Consider the following 13,871-nt stretch of genomic DNA (forward strand, 5'->3'; position numbering starts at 1 on the left):
GTAAACTTCCGACTTCAACTGTAAGTTATCCTGTATGAGCCTTTGTGCCGATTACATTACGTTGTTGCAGGTGTAAAGCTTATGGGCATGTGGCAGCAGTGTGTAGGAGGGAGGTTCCTAGGTGTGAGAAGTGTGTCGAAGGGCATGAGACAAAGGAATGTGTAGCATTGGGGAAAGTAGTGGTACGTGTTAATTGTAGGGGTACCCATGGGGCTGGGGATCAGAAATGTGCAAGAGAGGCAGGTTGAGGTTTCCAGGGTTAGAGTAGTGCAGAAGTTGTCATATGCTGAGGCAGTGAAGAAAGTAGAGGAAGATGGGTCAAGGGGGATGGATCCTGAGAAGAGTGGTGTGAGTAGTAGATCTGTACCAGTACAGCGGGATAAACCAAAAAGTGATATGTGTCAGTATGATTGGATTTTTAACATTTATAACAATGGTTATCAACTGTACTGCAGGGATGGAACGTAAAATTGCAGGAAATTGAGGTTGTGGTGGCAGCTGCAGAGAGGTATTTGGGTGTGCGAGACTTGACATCAGGAGAGTTTCAGGGTGTGTTAAGTGGTGGTGTCCCATCCTTTCAGGTTGTTGGCCTGAGGTAGGACTAAATAGATTTAAATAGTGGGGTTGTTTTTTTGTTGTGAGTATTGTTATGGTTGGGTATTTGTTTATTTTTCAAGCAAAGTATAAGGGAGTTTGATGTGGGACTTTACCTTACTATTTTCTTCTGTTTTGTATTTATAACTTGTTTGTATTCTTAACCTCCTGGTTATTAACAAATCGACTTGCAGTCTAGTAGGTGGCAGTAACGCAGCATATTGGATGCGGACCGCCGTTAAACCTCATCGAAGAAGACACTGCTTCACATACGCCATCATGCATTGGCATAGGAAGGATATCCCTAGCTAACTCTGTGGAGGAGAAACACCGCAGTTGTTACTAGCATTGCGTCTGAAACTGACGAGTCTGCCGCCCAAGTATTAAAATTAAAAAGGAGATACGCGGTAAGCGGTTTTGTCCTAAATTGTATGCTTGAAGTGCAGTGTCGATATTCCGAAAAATCTGTTCTCGTTCATATAAGATAATACAATCGCACATTCCTTTCAAGGTAACGTTAGCTAGCTAACAGTTATCTGTATGTAGCCTAGCGCATTAGCCAACTAGCTTTTTCCTTATTTTATATAAAGCTATTTTCATAGTTAACGATATAGTTCCAGCTAAGTAGGTGAGCCCATGCTATTGCCCCTTTAGCTTGTAGCGCTAGTATATTAGCTAGCATTGTTTAGTAGCTAGTCAGTTAGCTTGGTCAACAGGCGTGTGTGTAGTTAGCTAACTAGCTATGTTGCTCGTTTGACCGAGCTCATATTCACGACTACATAGAAAGGTGACAGTTACCTCGGTGTTCCTCCAGATGTTTGTATAGCTGCCTCCAAATCATTCTTGAGATATCATGGAGGAAGAACAGGACTTTACTATGAGCGGTCCAAATACTGCCAGTATTGATGCTGATCTGAGTGAGTATGGATTTATATAGCTAAATACAAACTACATGTGCAATTGCGGCCTGCAATTCGGTGCATTACTGCATAAGCAGGAATCCCTCTTTGTACTTGAATTGGTCCATTTTTAAACTAGGACAGGCGGGGGCGCTCCAGGAAAGTAGGTGGCGTTAATGCACTATAAATGCAGGAAAACCCCTAATTGCGGACTGCAGTTGCACAATATTGCCTTTTTTTTAAGAGTTTAATGTCCAATGCCATGATGCATATAGTTTAAGTACTATTTTAAATTAATCAAATTATTGTAGCTAATCCTCAAACAAAGTGAAGTATTTTTTTACAAGTCTTATAGGCTCCAGTTAATAACTGATAACGTACTTAACTATATTAAGATGATAATTTGCTTCAAAATCAAAATGTGTCAGCCTGTTTAAAACCTCAATAGTAGTCCATCTAGTTTGTAGCTCAAGCTGTTCTTCAAACAAATAGGAAAGGTTTGTGCTGGATAGACCACAGATGGAGTGGGACGTGGACTCCTCTTGACACGAGACCACCTTTGAGATCACTTATTGAATCTTCTGAACAGCATTCAAAACGGCACTGTTTGTTGTAGCCTATCCAGCACTGTGTCAAAGATAGCTAATGAGACCCTCTTCTGATTGGTTGTCGTGCTTTGTTTAACTGATAATTAGCTGTGAATGTGACGGCCAATTCTTATTTGCTTAGTTTCCCTTGCTGATTTGAATGGGCTACCAGGATTTTATCATCAAATTCATGAAAACACGGTTGTGTGTATCAGTGACTTGTTTCAGGAAACTAGGCGTATGTCATTAACATAATCTGATTTTTGGCAGAAATGCTTTCTGGAACTTGTGAACTTGCATGTGCCTTAATAAGAAACCTGTATGCCATCTGTAAATACGAATACAATTGTTAAATTATGAACCAAGTTGGTTTAGCCATGGAAAAAGACAATCTTCCCGCTAGCCATGATTGGCTGGACATGCTGAGAGATGAGTTCGGATGGTTCTGCCATGTAGCATGCTTCTGTCTATAGTCATGAAATGGTCAGTCGGTATGTGTACGTAATCCTTTTTAATGCAGCTTTTTTGAAAGATGTCATGTAGTAGAACTGAATAAGTGTTGCTCTTCACTTACTGGAGGACTGAGTTTTGAAATCATTGGAATTAGAGTATGATACTAAGGAGATGGAGAAAATTCTGGAGTTTGATTGCAAATATGAAGACTGAGTCGAAAAGAGAACACGCAGAAAGCTGTTGTATAAAACACATGTCTCTGGATAACATCTTCAAACTAAGGGCAACCATGGCATCCGTGACAAGAGGGTGAAGCGTCCATCCATGTCAAATAGTCTAGCTAGCAACAATTTCAGATATTACATGTTTATAATTTTGTCATTCGTTTTCATTTCAAGTTAGTGTAATGTTAGCTAGCTAGCTAATGTTAGCTGACTGGCTAGCTCAGAGCCATTTGCATTGCTAGTTATAGCCTAATGTTAGCTAGCTAACATTGAACCTGGTTGGTTAGCTACCTGCAGATTCATACAGGGTAATGTAATTGGAATTATGGTTGGGATTATGGTTCATTGTTTAGCTACATGTCTAAACAAAAGACTTCACTATGCAAGTAACTATTTCAATAGAATGTTGATGTCACTGCGACAACTGTTGATAGACGTAGCTGGTAAATTCGCTCTGGCTATCTACTCAGATTTCAGAGCACTCTTGTCTGATTGTGCCAGAACGCAGAATAACTGACGAACGCTCAACACCCGCTTAAATATGAAATATATTTTGATTTATTTTACCACATGATTCCATGAGTTAGTTAATAGTTTTGATGTCTTCAGTATTATTCTACAATGTAGAAAATAGTAAAAAATAAAGAAAAAACGTTGAATGAGTAGGTGTTCTAAAACTTTTGACCGGTAGTGTATATAATGTGTTTGTGGATGAATGTACTTCTACCAGATGCCTTTTTATGAAGCTTTTGTGCATTTAGGCCACTGCGCTACGTTTTTGCTCATTTAAAGATCCATTCAAAAAAAGTACTAAAGTTGAACAATTACAAGTCTGGGGGGGAAGTCACTACTTCCTGGTTACTTTCAGTGTATGCTCATGAAGTTCAGCATTGCAGAACACTGATAAATGCAGGCCAGATCGCCCACCCCTATGTCTTACGATCTTTGATTTTGGAGTGAACTACCACTTTAAAGAACTATCTTTTAGAATCTGTATTTTATTACTTTCTGTTCTAATATAAATCAATTTATTTCAGGGGATGACAACTTCGATAAGCTTGCTGCAGACTACTTTGGATCTCAGACTGGGGAAACATTGAATCTAAATGAAAAACCATGTAAAAACAGACTTCTGATCCAAGTGGGACTTCTGAGAGAAGACAACCAACTCTCCTGGGGGGCAGTGGTAGACTGGCTTCAAAAGATTTTCCCAATGTATCAGTCTGCAGATTTCCGTTGTCTGATTGAAAGAGGCATTGCAACAACTTTAAGTTTGAGTGGAGATGCAAGACAAGCCTTCCTTGAGTCAAATGTTAACTTTGAATTTGTTGGCCCAATATGTGACAGCATTGGAGTTGGTAGAGCTGATCTTTTGGAAATTACAGATTTTTCTGAGCAAGCAGAGTCTATTGAGGTCACAAATGGTTTGATACTTGAGTTGAGTAACTTTGTCATCAGGGAGAAAATTGACCCCATTGTCTTGGTGTCTTGGTTACGTCAATTTGACCCAGAGTTCTGTAGTGATGGTAACATCCAGAAAGCTAGCAAAATCCTTCAGGCAAAGCTAAAAAAATTCAGACTACATTACCGCAATTACCAAACAACCAGACATAGAAGAAATGCTCAGATGGAAACCTTCCTTCAAAGTCCATTTGAACTTGTTAAAGACCCAACTGACGGAAAGAAATCAGGCAAAAGAGGAAGAAAGAAAAGAGGCTTTTTGTCAAAACTTGATACGCCAGTGGTGAAAGTCTTCAAAGAAGAAAATGAGACTTTTGCCATAACACCAAACGAAGAGAGTGTATGGGAACCTTACTCGCAGGTGAAAGTGAAAGAAGAATACGAGTCTCCAAATGAAGAAAGTCCTCATGCAATGAACCAAAACTCGCTCAATTCGATAGAGAATCCTGATGCAAGCAAGGGAGAAGCCCTCACACTGCTTGACATCGCTATGCTCTCTGTCCAAAAACTGTCAAGTGTGTATGGTGGAAAAACTGATGCTTCCAAACAAGTTTCCCTTGATCTTCTCAAAAACCAGTACACACTAACATGTAAAGAAAATGTTGCAATGAAATTCTTTGAAGAGAAAGTTGCGTCTCTTAAAGATCAACATTCCATGGCATCACCCTTGCGTTTTCTACACTACAATGCCCATTTTCTTGTTGACATTCATGACGCAATTGAACAGCAGATGATGAGCTTCGAAAATGAGATCATGCAGTCAACTGGAGAAAAACTAGGCCGTGACAGGAACCCGAAATTCCGAAGATTTGTGAACTTTTCTGAAAGTTCTACGTCACGCTACATCCACATGGCCTGTGATGTCTTGAGTCCTCGTGCTGCATCAAAGCAAAACTACAGAAAACACTGGATAGCTTTCTGTGAAGAGAAGAACAATCCCTCCAAACTAACAGTCAACCGCTCAAACCGATTTAATAACTACTTTGAGGCAGCAGCGGGTCTCATTCACCATCATGGTGAGATTGCCCTTTTCTTTTCCGACCTGCTCTTACTGAACAACGATGAATGCCCCAATGTCATTCTGGAGAGTGTTACTGATGATGCCAATGATGACGTCATACAGTCGCTTGTATGCGTTCTCGCCATTGTTTACTGCAAAATCCTGGGGCCTTACTGGCAACTTCTGAAGAGCGGAGGAGAGTACTCACTTTTTAGCCAGTATATACTCTGCCTCTACCAAAAACTGCTTGAGTGGGCTAAGGATTCCTCAGCCCTCCTTGAGCCAGATACCATTGCAAATGTGTTTCTCCAGTTGCCTCTGCAAGAGAAGACCTTTGATGGGGTTTTTTCATACTTCACAACTGGCACGGGAAACATCCATGTAGACCTAATAAGGGTCTGTCTGCAGAAGATGGTGAAAGTAATCGCGGCTGTCACTGAGGTCAATCTGAGTGATTTTTTGCCTGGAGGCGCACATTGTCACAACCCCCCTCTGGAAATTTCCACACAGCTGACAACCTGCACATTTTGCGTCTTGATGGCCGAATACCCCTTTGGTCATGCCTACCCATACAAAAGGAAGAGGCCAGATCGACTTACGAACCTTTCATCAAGTACATACGAAGAACCAGAGGGCCACTCTATTCCATCTGAAAGTGATTCTCCTGCTGGTGCAACAAATGCAGAGAGGGCAACAACCGACACTGTTCCAAGAGAAGAGTACTCTCCTCCTTCCAAGAAAAAGTCTCTTGACCAAAGCAAGACCCAGAAGAGGCCAGTAGGACGTCCGAGAAAATATCCTGGTTCATTGACAAGGGACCAGCAAGACGAAACAAACAGAAACACGGTCATTGCTGCTGTTGCAAAAAACGGAGGACCTTGCACCTGTGAGCAAGATGTAGACAGACTATTGGCCCGATTAGATGGGACAAGCCATGCTCAAAAGCGCGAAGCAATCCGCTGTGAGATCACTTACCAAAAACTGGTCCTGGACTCCAGAGACGCAAGCCTGACTCATATTGGTTTTTCACTCGCAGACATGATCTCTAAGCTGAAAAGTGTGTTGCCTGGCGACATGTGTAGTTTGGATGATGTCTCAGCCTCTGTACAAGAGAATGAGCATGCCAATGAGGACAATGAACAACAGAGCGAGCATGACACTGTCACTATAACCCCTGCTGATGCTCAATCTGGACAGAATGTTGACTATGAAAGCAACAAAGGGGTTTGGGGAAAGGGTCAAAGAAGTATTGACTTGGGTGGAAACAAAAACATTGTTTCCTACCAGAGCTACAGAGGTAACTTTGATGAATTTCCATAGATATTGTAGGAAGTTAGCAACAAAACTGACACATGCGCAACTATGGGGAAAAGCAGATGGTTTTCTTAGACTGTTGATAACATGTAAACTATATTTTGTCTCTTATGTTTATTGAAAACGAAGTCTCTCAGTGGGCACTTGTCTCTCAAATACATGTGTTAGTTTTTGGTTCGCCTGCTTAGGTAGAATATTTGAGCCATATTAGCATATATTAGACATCAGTCAAAACACCTCAAAACAAGGCATGGTATGGTATCAAGAATGAGATCAAATGAGCTTACAATTCACCACATGACAGTTTCTTGTCATTGTTGCTAGCTATCTGGCCATCCAGAACCATAGCACACAGCCTAGCTTCGCCGAATCTCGTTCGTTGAGGCCAGCTTGATATGTCCCCAATATTGGAGCAGAAGCAAGTAAAGCAACTTCCCTGAGTTTGACAGAGCTTATTGATAGCTGATGACCCTCATTGCTCTTTGTAAATGGTACATGCCCAATACGTCACCCACACCAATTGTATTGGTTGGTCCTATATGCCCTTTGCCATTTTAGGCAGGGATGTTTTTTTTGTGGGAAATGTGTGTTCAAGACATGTTTTTACCATCATAAAATTGTATGTTTGATGTTTAATCTGAACAGACATTATATCACGTGTGTTGCAACTCCTGTAAGTGACATGTTTTCTATTTCCCCCCCCTCAATTTATTTTTATAAATCATCAATATTTCTGTTTGGATTCTAATCAAATGTGATGTGAAAGTTTTTGTATGATTTCACCTAGATGTATATTTTGTACCTGGAAAGAGAGGATGGAATGCAATATAATAAAGTTCTGTATACTTTCCCTTTTGTCACAGTGTTAATTGATATACATGCACATACGGTCAGGTCCATTATTATTGGCACCCTTGATAAAGATGAGCAAAAACATATTACATTTGTTCTGTCTACCACACTATAACTTAATAGAATAGTTAACTCACACACACTACCGAGCTTATCTTGTTTGGTGCTGGGAGTTACTGCCCCCAAAGTCAACATTGTGGGGGAAAAAAAATATCAGGTCACAATTTCCAGGTGTAAGGTTTGACGGTTTTACACTGAGATGCCATTTATCTTTTATGCGACCTATATTGGACCATTTAAAAGTATTGAATGAACATTTAAACATTATTTAGAGGGTGCACAGTGGGTGTCTGTATTCAATTTGTTTTCCCCTTTATGTCACACTGGGTAATATGCTGTTTAGATATGAACAAAGCACAACCTGCCACTGTTTTGGAAAAATGCTGAGTGATGGGGCTAGAGTAATGTAACCACACTCAAATTCATAGTGCGCTGTGGATACAGACTGACCACGCATGAGATCAAAATGATAGTTTTAGTCATGTTTAAAATGATATTGTTTACAAACGGAGTAAAACAAGCTTATTGTGGGTTCTGATGGGGTAGGACAGTTGAACTAAGGTCATGAGGCATTAATAGGTCAAATTATTCAAGAATCAATGGGTATCATTCATTTAACTCGCACCAAACGCAGATTGCCACTTTTACTGAATCAACTCTCAGTTCTGAATATTATTATAGGGATCACTGGACATTCTAAAGGGTTTGTGGTTATATAGCCCAGTAGGTCAATTAGTTCATTATTATGAAATTATTTATTTGTTAGACGGTGTATTGGGAAGGTGAAGGGAATGTGTATTAGACATACCGACTATAATGCAGTTGTAGTCAATTATCTCAGTGCATTTATGTAGACCGTACTACAATACAATTGCATTTATAAATGATCGATCACATCTTGTTGAGTAACTCTAATACGTATCAGTGCACTCGATATTCACACCAGCACACTAAATCGAAGCACCGAGCGGGTGGATCAGTGTTCACTCTGCCTATGGAAATGTGCCGCACTTCTCCGGTGCCATGCGCGTCGAACTAAATCGCATGCAGTGTTTTTAGCCTCTGAAGTGCAGGAATGCCCGCCTTCACAATCCCTAGAAGCTTTCTGAATGGCTGGCTACATGGTAAGGGGAGGAGAATCTACTATTCACATAACACGCCACAAATCATAGGCTGCGGACGCATTTACTCAACTCGAACATCCTTCTGGCTGACATTTTAATAAGAAAGGGCACGTGCCCATAAGACATCGGCCCCACTTTTCAAACGATACATAACGTACATTTTTGTCTGTCTTCTTCGTCAGAGAGGCTAAATGGCGGGTACTTGGTGGAACAGTGCCGCTTTTACTCACGTCCTTGTGGCTCTTTTCGGTATGGGTTCCTGGATTTCCGTGAACTGTCTCTGGGTTGAGCTACCCGTGGTTGTCAGAGTTCTGCCTGAAGGTCAGTATCTGATTCCAAACATGTTTTCTTTTTTTATATTCTTTCGTTGTCAATGCATGGTACCCTCTTCGTTTATACCATTCTATAAGAAATACTGTTTTGTCCTTTCACAGTATTACTATTGAGTACAGGCACTGTTGCATGAAGTCTAGGCTAAAAGACCGTAGCTTAATCCGGAAGTGTATTCTGATTGACACTGACCATTGTTTTATATATGCAGGGTGGAGCCTGCCAGTCTATCTGTCAGTACTGATAGCCTTTGGGAATATAGGTCCGATTGCTGTGACCATAATGCATCACTGTGTCCCAGGACAGTTAAACGAGCGCCTGGTCATCCACAGTATCCAGGTTCTAGCAGTGGTGGCATCAATCTTCCTAGCCATCTTTTGGTCACAGGTGGCCACTGTGGCAGGGGAAGTGAGATCCGTACCATATCTGCTGCTCACGTTCGTTTTGGCTCTGGTTTGCTGTACATCCAATGTCACCTTCTTGCCCTTCATGTTCCGCTACCCCCCTCAATACATCCGCACATTCTTTGTTGGCCAGGGGCTCAGTGCCCTGTTCCCATGTGTTGTGGCTTTGGGGCAGGGTGTGGGGAAATTGGAGTGCAAATTGAACAATGGCACAGTACAGGCACACTACCTGGATGAGAACTTCCCTGCCCAGGACTTCTTTTGGTTCCTGTTTGTAATGCTGACAATCTCAGCCCTCTGCTTCATGGCGTTGACGCGTAGAGAAATAACAGAGCCAGCATCACAGGAGACCGCAGAGCCTGAAGTGGTGACGACAAAGGAAAATGGGGAGGAGACCCACCCGCTCCAGAATGGAGGAACACTGTTGTCTGAGGACCAGGTGGAGTTGAAGAAAACATCCCCGGTCCAAACCTTCTGGACACCACGCAACATCTACCTGCTGGTGCTACTAGGTGTGTCCAACGCCCTGACCAACGGAGTCCTTCCCTCTGTCCAGAGCTTCTCCTGTCTGCCCTACGGCACCATGACCTATCACCTCTCTGTGGTCCTTGGCAACATTGCAAACCCACTGGCCTGCTTTGTGGCCATGTTTGTCCTTTGCAGGTGAGTGGATATGAATATGAGTTTGACTGCATGATTAGTGTGTAGGCCTATACCACAGTTGTGTGTTGCACCCTCATGTACAGTAATTGATTGATAGAAATATATTGATGTATGAATATTATAATGTAAGTATGGACGGACACTAGGCCTAGATATGGTTTGGAATAATTGTACATGGTTTATTAATGTTGAGTCAGGAGATCTTACTTGCGGGTGTGTTTTCCCTCTCCGTGTTGCAGGTCATCTGTGGGTCTTGGTTTCATGTCTGTAGCAGGGGGGGTCTTTGCGGCCTACCTCATGGCTCTGGCAGTACTCAGCCCCTGTCCTCCTCTCTTGGGGAGCTCTGCTGGTGTATCCTTGGTGGTAAGTCATTTCAACCATCATCTATTAACTACTAGGCCCGTCAGTGCTATCATTGTGGACCTTGTTCCCTACAACATTGATTGAGGCTACTATTAATAATGAAATCACTTTTTGTCTTGAAGTGCATTCACTTCCTGGGTTGCCAATGTTTTGTGTAGTGTGTGTGTACCTGTAATGAGGACATTTTAAGATCGCTTTAGATTAGGTGTAATCCAGACCTGAGTTCCAATACATGTGTATTAACTATTTGTCATTTAAATACTTATGTTCTGTGTATTTGAGTGCTTTCAAACAATGTATTGCCAAATCAACTACAAATCAGCAGTTCATGAACTATTTTAAAGTATATATTTTTTAAATTCTCTATAAATAACCTGCTATTTGAAACTATTTTCAAATAATTGTTTCCAAATACATTATTTCCAATAACACCCTTGATAACACCCTTAATTTCCACACGGACACTTCTCTGTTTCTACACAGGTGGTGTCCTGGATCATCTTCACTGGTCTCTTCTCTTACCTGAAGGTAGTTATAGGGACGTTGCTCCACAAGGCTGGCCATGCTGCTCTGCTGTGGTGCGGTGTCTTCATCCAGGCTGGCTCACTGATAGGAGCCCTCTCCATGTTCCCCCTGGTCAGCATTTACCACATATTTGCACAGTCTGAGGACTGTGTGGACAACTGCAGTTAGTTAGGCACCAGGAACCACAGCTAGGTGATCACGTCAGGGATGGAAGATGGAACACCCTTTCCAGGCCCAGAAGGGTTGATGGGGGGGGGGTTCTGTAAGGGCTGAGGAAAGGCATTCCAGGGGTAATGGGAGCATTGAGTTGCTGTGTCCTGGTTAAGGGGATGTAAGTGCCTGTGATGCAGTGCCGCAGGGGATTTTTAAAATTATTGATCTAGTTTCTTGGTTTGCTGAAGGAGCTGCTATTACCGGTATGTTTTTCCACTAAATCATGTGACAAGACTTGTTTAATCAGGGACTGAATCAATAACACAAATTCATCCAGTTTGGCTGTCCCCAGGCCTTAGGCGTAAGAAACAAACACATTAATGGCCAGTTTCAGAGAGACAGAAGAAGCCCAGTCCTCGACTAAAAAGCATGCTCAACGGAGAATCTCCAGAGAATGCAGAGAGTCCTGGACAGGGCTTAATCTTTGACTTGGAAAGTGGCCCTATGAAACTCAAAAACCATGTTTCCATCCACAGCTTTCATGTGATTTAAAGTCATATCATTTAAAACAAAAATCATGACAGCTGTGATGGAAACAGGACAGGTCGGTACAATTTTATAAATGCTGACCGATCATTTCCTAGTTCGACAAGGTGGGATCTTTGTGTCTAAAATTTATAATGCGAGAAATGGCAAATATTGACAATCATCATATCGAAGTCAACTTGTGATGATATGGTGTGTGGTCCTCCCACAACGTCTTGGAGAGTTCCTGAGTTCATTAGCAGTTCATTAGGCTACAAATGATAAATTAGGCTATAAATGATGAACTTCACAGGATGGTGAAAGTGCAAGGTGATCTTGATGCTTTATCTTATTCTGGTGACATGATGATCGATGCTTGAATGTTGTTTGACAAATTAACAGATTCTCGCTCTTATTCATAATCATCTCATGTGGACTAGCCTACCCGCACAGCCTGTCCGCACTGTATCTGCCGAATGTTGGTACGTACGAAGACCAGAGTAGGCACATTTGCTATTTAACGCAACAGTTTTTGTGACGACTATCGGAGAGTTTAGAGTATTTGAAAATGCGATGGAAACCCATTGTACTTTAGGTTTTTATTTGTTACATGAAAACGTACATTTTGTGTGCGCACCTCTTTTTTATCAACAAGTAACAAGTCCGTTTGGTGGAAACATACCACTGGTGGAATTATTTAGTATTTTTTAAATGCAGGTTTTTTAAATATTTGGATGGAAACCTAGCTATAGACAGGTTTTAATACTAATGTTGGACACCTGGTGTCCCAGGTCTAAATCAGTCCTTGATTAGGTGGGAAGAATGGAAATCAGCAGTGGAACTGGATTTGAGGTCCAGGTTTGAATTTGTCTGTTCTAGGAGATATTTACGTCTGTCACTTGGTATGTCATTGTATGCCATGTCAGAATCATCATTCCAGAGAGATTATAGTTTAAACTTATTTTGTGTTGTCCTGATAATTCTGAACAATTACTTGTTTATTTCCCTCCAGATTATTTCTCCATACACAATGGGATTGTTTCTTTCTACTAATGCCTTCGTCTCCTGTTGTGTATTATCATCCATGTAATTTGGTGTTGAATCCTTTTTGATGACCATTTAAAAAAATATATATTAACCATTCCAAATGCAATGCCAAATGTTAGCCTTCCTTCAGATAACATTTAAATGTTATCTTGCTATCTAAAACATTTCGGTAATGTTGAAGCCTCTGTCTTTAGGCCAAAACACCAGTGCTAAGTCTGATAATGTAAATGCGACCTAAGTTAGCCTACTAAACACATCATGACTGAGACACGAGGGGTTTTTGTGATTTCAGCTTCGGAAGGAATAAAGAACATTTTAAAATCTGCTACGCCTTAGTACCTCCTACAGTGACTAATATTGGAAAACTTGCTGCTCAATGGAATTTATAGACTTTATGTTGACAATATAGAAATAGTATTGGTCCAACATGCCTTGACTCTTTAGTCATGTTTATATCGTCACTATCTGATGAAAACATGTTCAGGAAAAAAATACCTTATTTCCCATTAACGAGAATACAATTATGAGACATCGGGCTATTTTGAATACACTTTCTTGGCCCTAGTCTTGAAATGTACATTGAGGGAAGTTACTGCTTTCAATAATTGTCAAATAAAAATAGTCAAAAACGGAGTTAAAGGTTTTCGTCAGATTGCGACAATATTTTACTATACATTTTCTATATGATCATTTTTGTTTGTTTTTTAATGTGAAAATGAAAGGTGAACTAGTTTCTCAGGCACTGATTTTACATTTGTGTTTTTTTTTTTTATGTGGCCGTTTGTAATCTTTCTTTCCTGCCTTATTGTGTTGCCAATAAGCTTATTATCTTTAGATCGCTGTATTAACAGTCCTTTTGACTGCCTTTCAGATCTGGTGACTCAAAATCACTTGACAGAAGTTTGGGATGTTTGGAAAACCAATAATAAATCAAAAATAGGAGTGTTGAAGAATCTGTTACATTTTGTTCCTCAGAATGTGATGTTGAATCGCCACATAATGCAAGTCACCTACTCAGAGAAATGAATCAACCTCTGATTCAATCTCAATTAAAACTTCCAACCAATAGCTACTTGTTTTGTAAGCTTTGACAATATGGCAAAGTAATTACTACTTGGCTCAAATGAATGTACGGATGGAGGTAGCAGGTTTTCCGTTGCCTCCTGAGACTCATTATTACTCCTCACAGGAATTGCCTTCTATGGCCTAAAGTTACATTGTTATGGGTGAACAAAGCCCTAATGCTAAGCACAGGTCTCATCCTGTTGCTATGCATTCTCAGGAAATGTTACA

General features: G+C 40.9%; 3 protein-coding genes across 4 annotated transcripts in view; 2 read left to right on the top strand and 1 right to left on the bottom strand.

The window, feature by feature from the left end:
- The window catches only part of fbxl6 (F-box and leucine-rich repeat protein 6), a 35,641-nt gene extending 26,755 nt beyond the window's left edge, over positions 1-8,886 (bottom strand). Inside the window, exon 1 of one of the 2 annotated variants that reach the window (XM_065017676.1) lies at positions 8,799-8,886. The gene's annotated coding sequence lies outside the window, so the exon portion shown is untranslated. Of the gene's footprint in view, positions 1-1,392; positions 1,482-8,798 lie in introns of those variants that run through there. The other variant, XM_065017677.1, reaches the window with a different exon arrangement.
- Positions 824-12,903, top strand: slc52a2 (solute carrier family 52 member 2). Its single transcript, XM_029657941.2, has 5 exons — positions 824-1,001; positions 8,751-8,889; positions 9,110-9,965; positions 10,205-10,328; positions 10,812-12,903. Exons 2-5 carry the CDS (start codon positions 8,760-8,762, stop codon positions 11,019-11,021), a joined length of 1,320 nt encoding a protein of 439 aa, XP_029513801.1. The 5' UTR covers positions 824-1,001; positions 8,751-8,759; the 3' UTR covers positions 11,022-12,903.
- LOC135559480 (uncharacterized) lies at positions 1,423-7,382 on the top strand. Its single transcript, XM_065017674.1, has 2 exons — positions 1,423-1,511; positions 3,795-7,382. The coding sequence occupies exons 1-2, from the start codon at positions 1,448-1,450 to the stop codon at positions 6,536-6,538; spliced, it is 2,808 nt and encodes a 935-aa protein (XP_064873746.1). The 5' UTR covers positions 1,423-1,447; the 3' UTR covers positions 6,539-7,382.
- Positions 12,904-13,871: the final 968 nt, after the last annotated feature.

The sequence above is a fragment of the Oncorhynchus nerka genome, linkage group LG4 (assembly GCF_034236695.1).
Source record: "Oncorhynchus nerka isolate Pitt River linkage group LG4, Oner_Uvic_2.0, whole genome shotgun sequence".
Lineage (NCBI taxonomy): Eukaryota > Metazoa > Chordata > Actinopteri > Salmoniformes > Salmonidae > Oncorhynchus > Oncorhynchus nerka.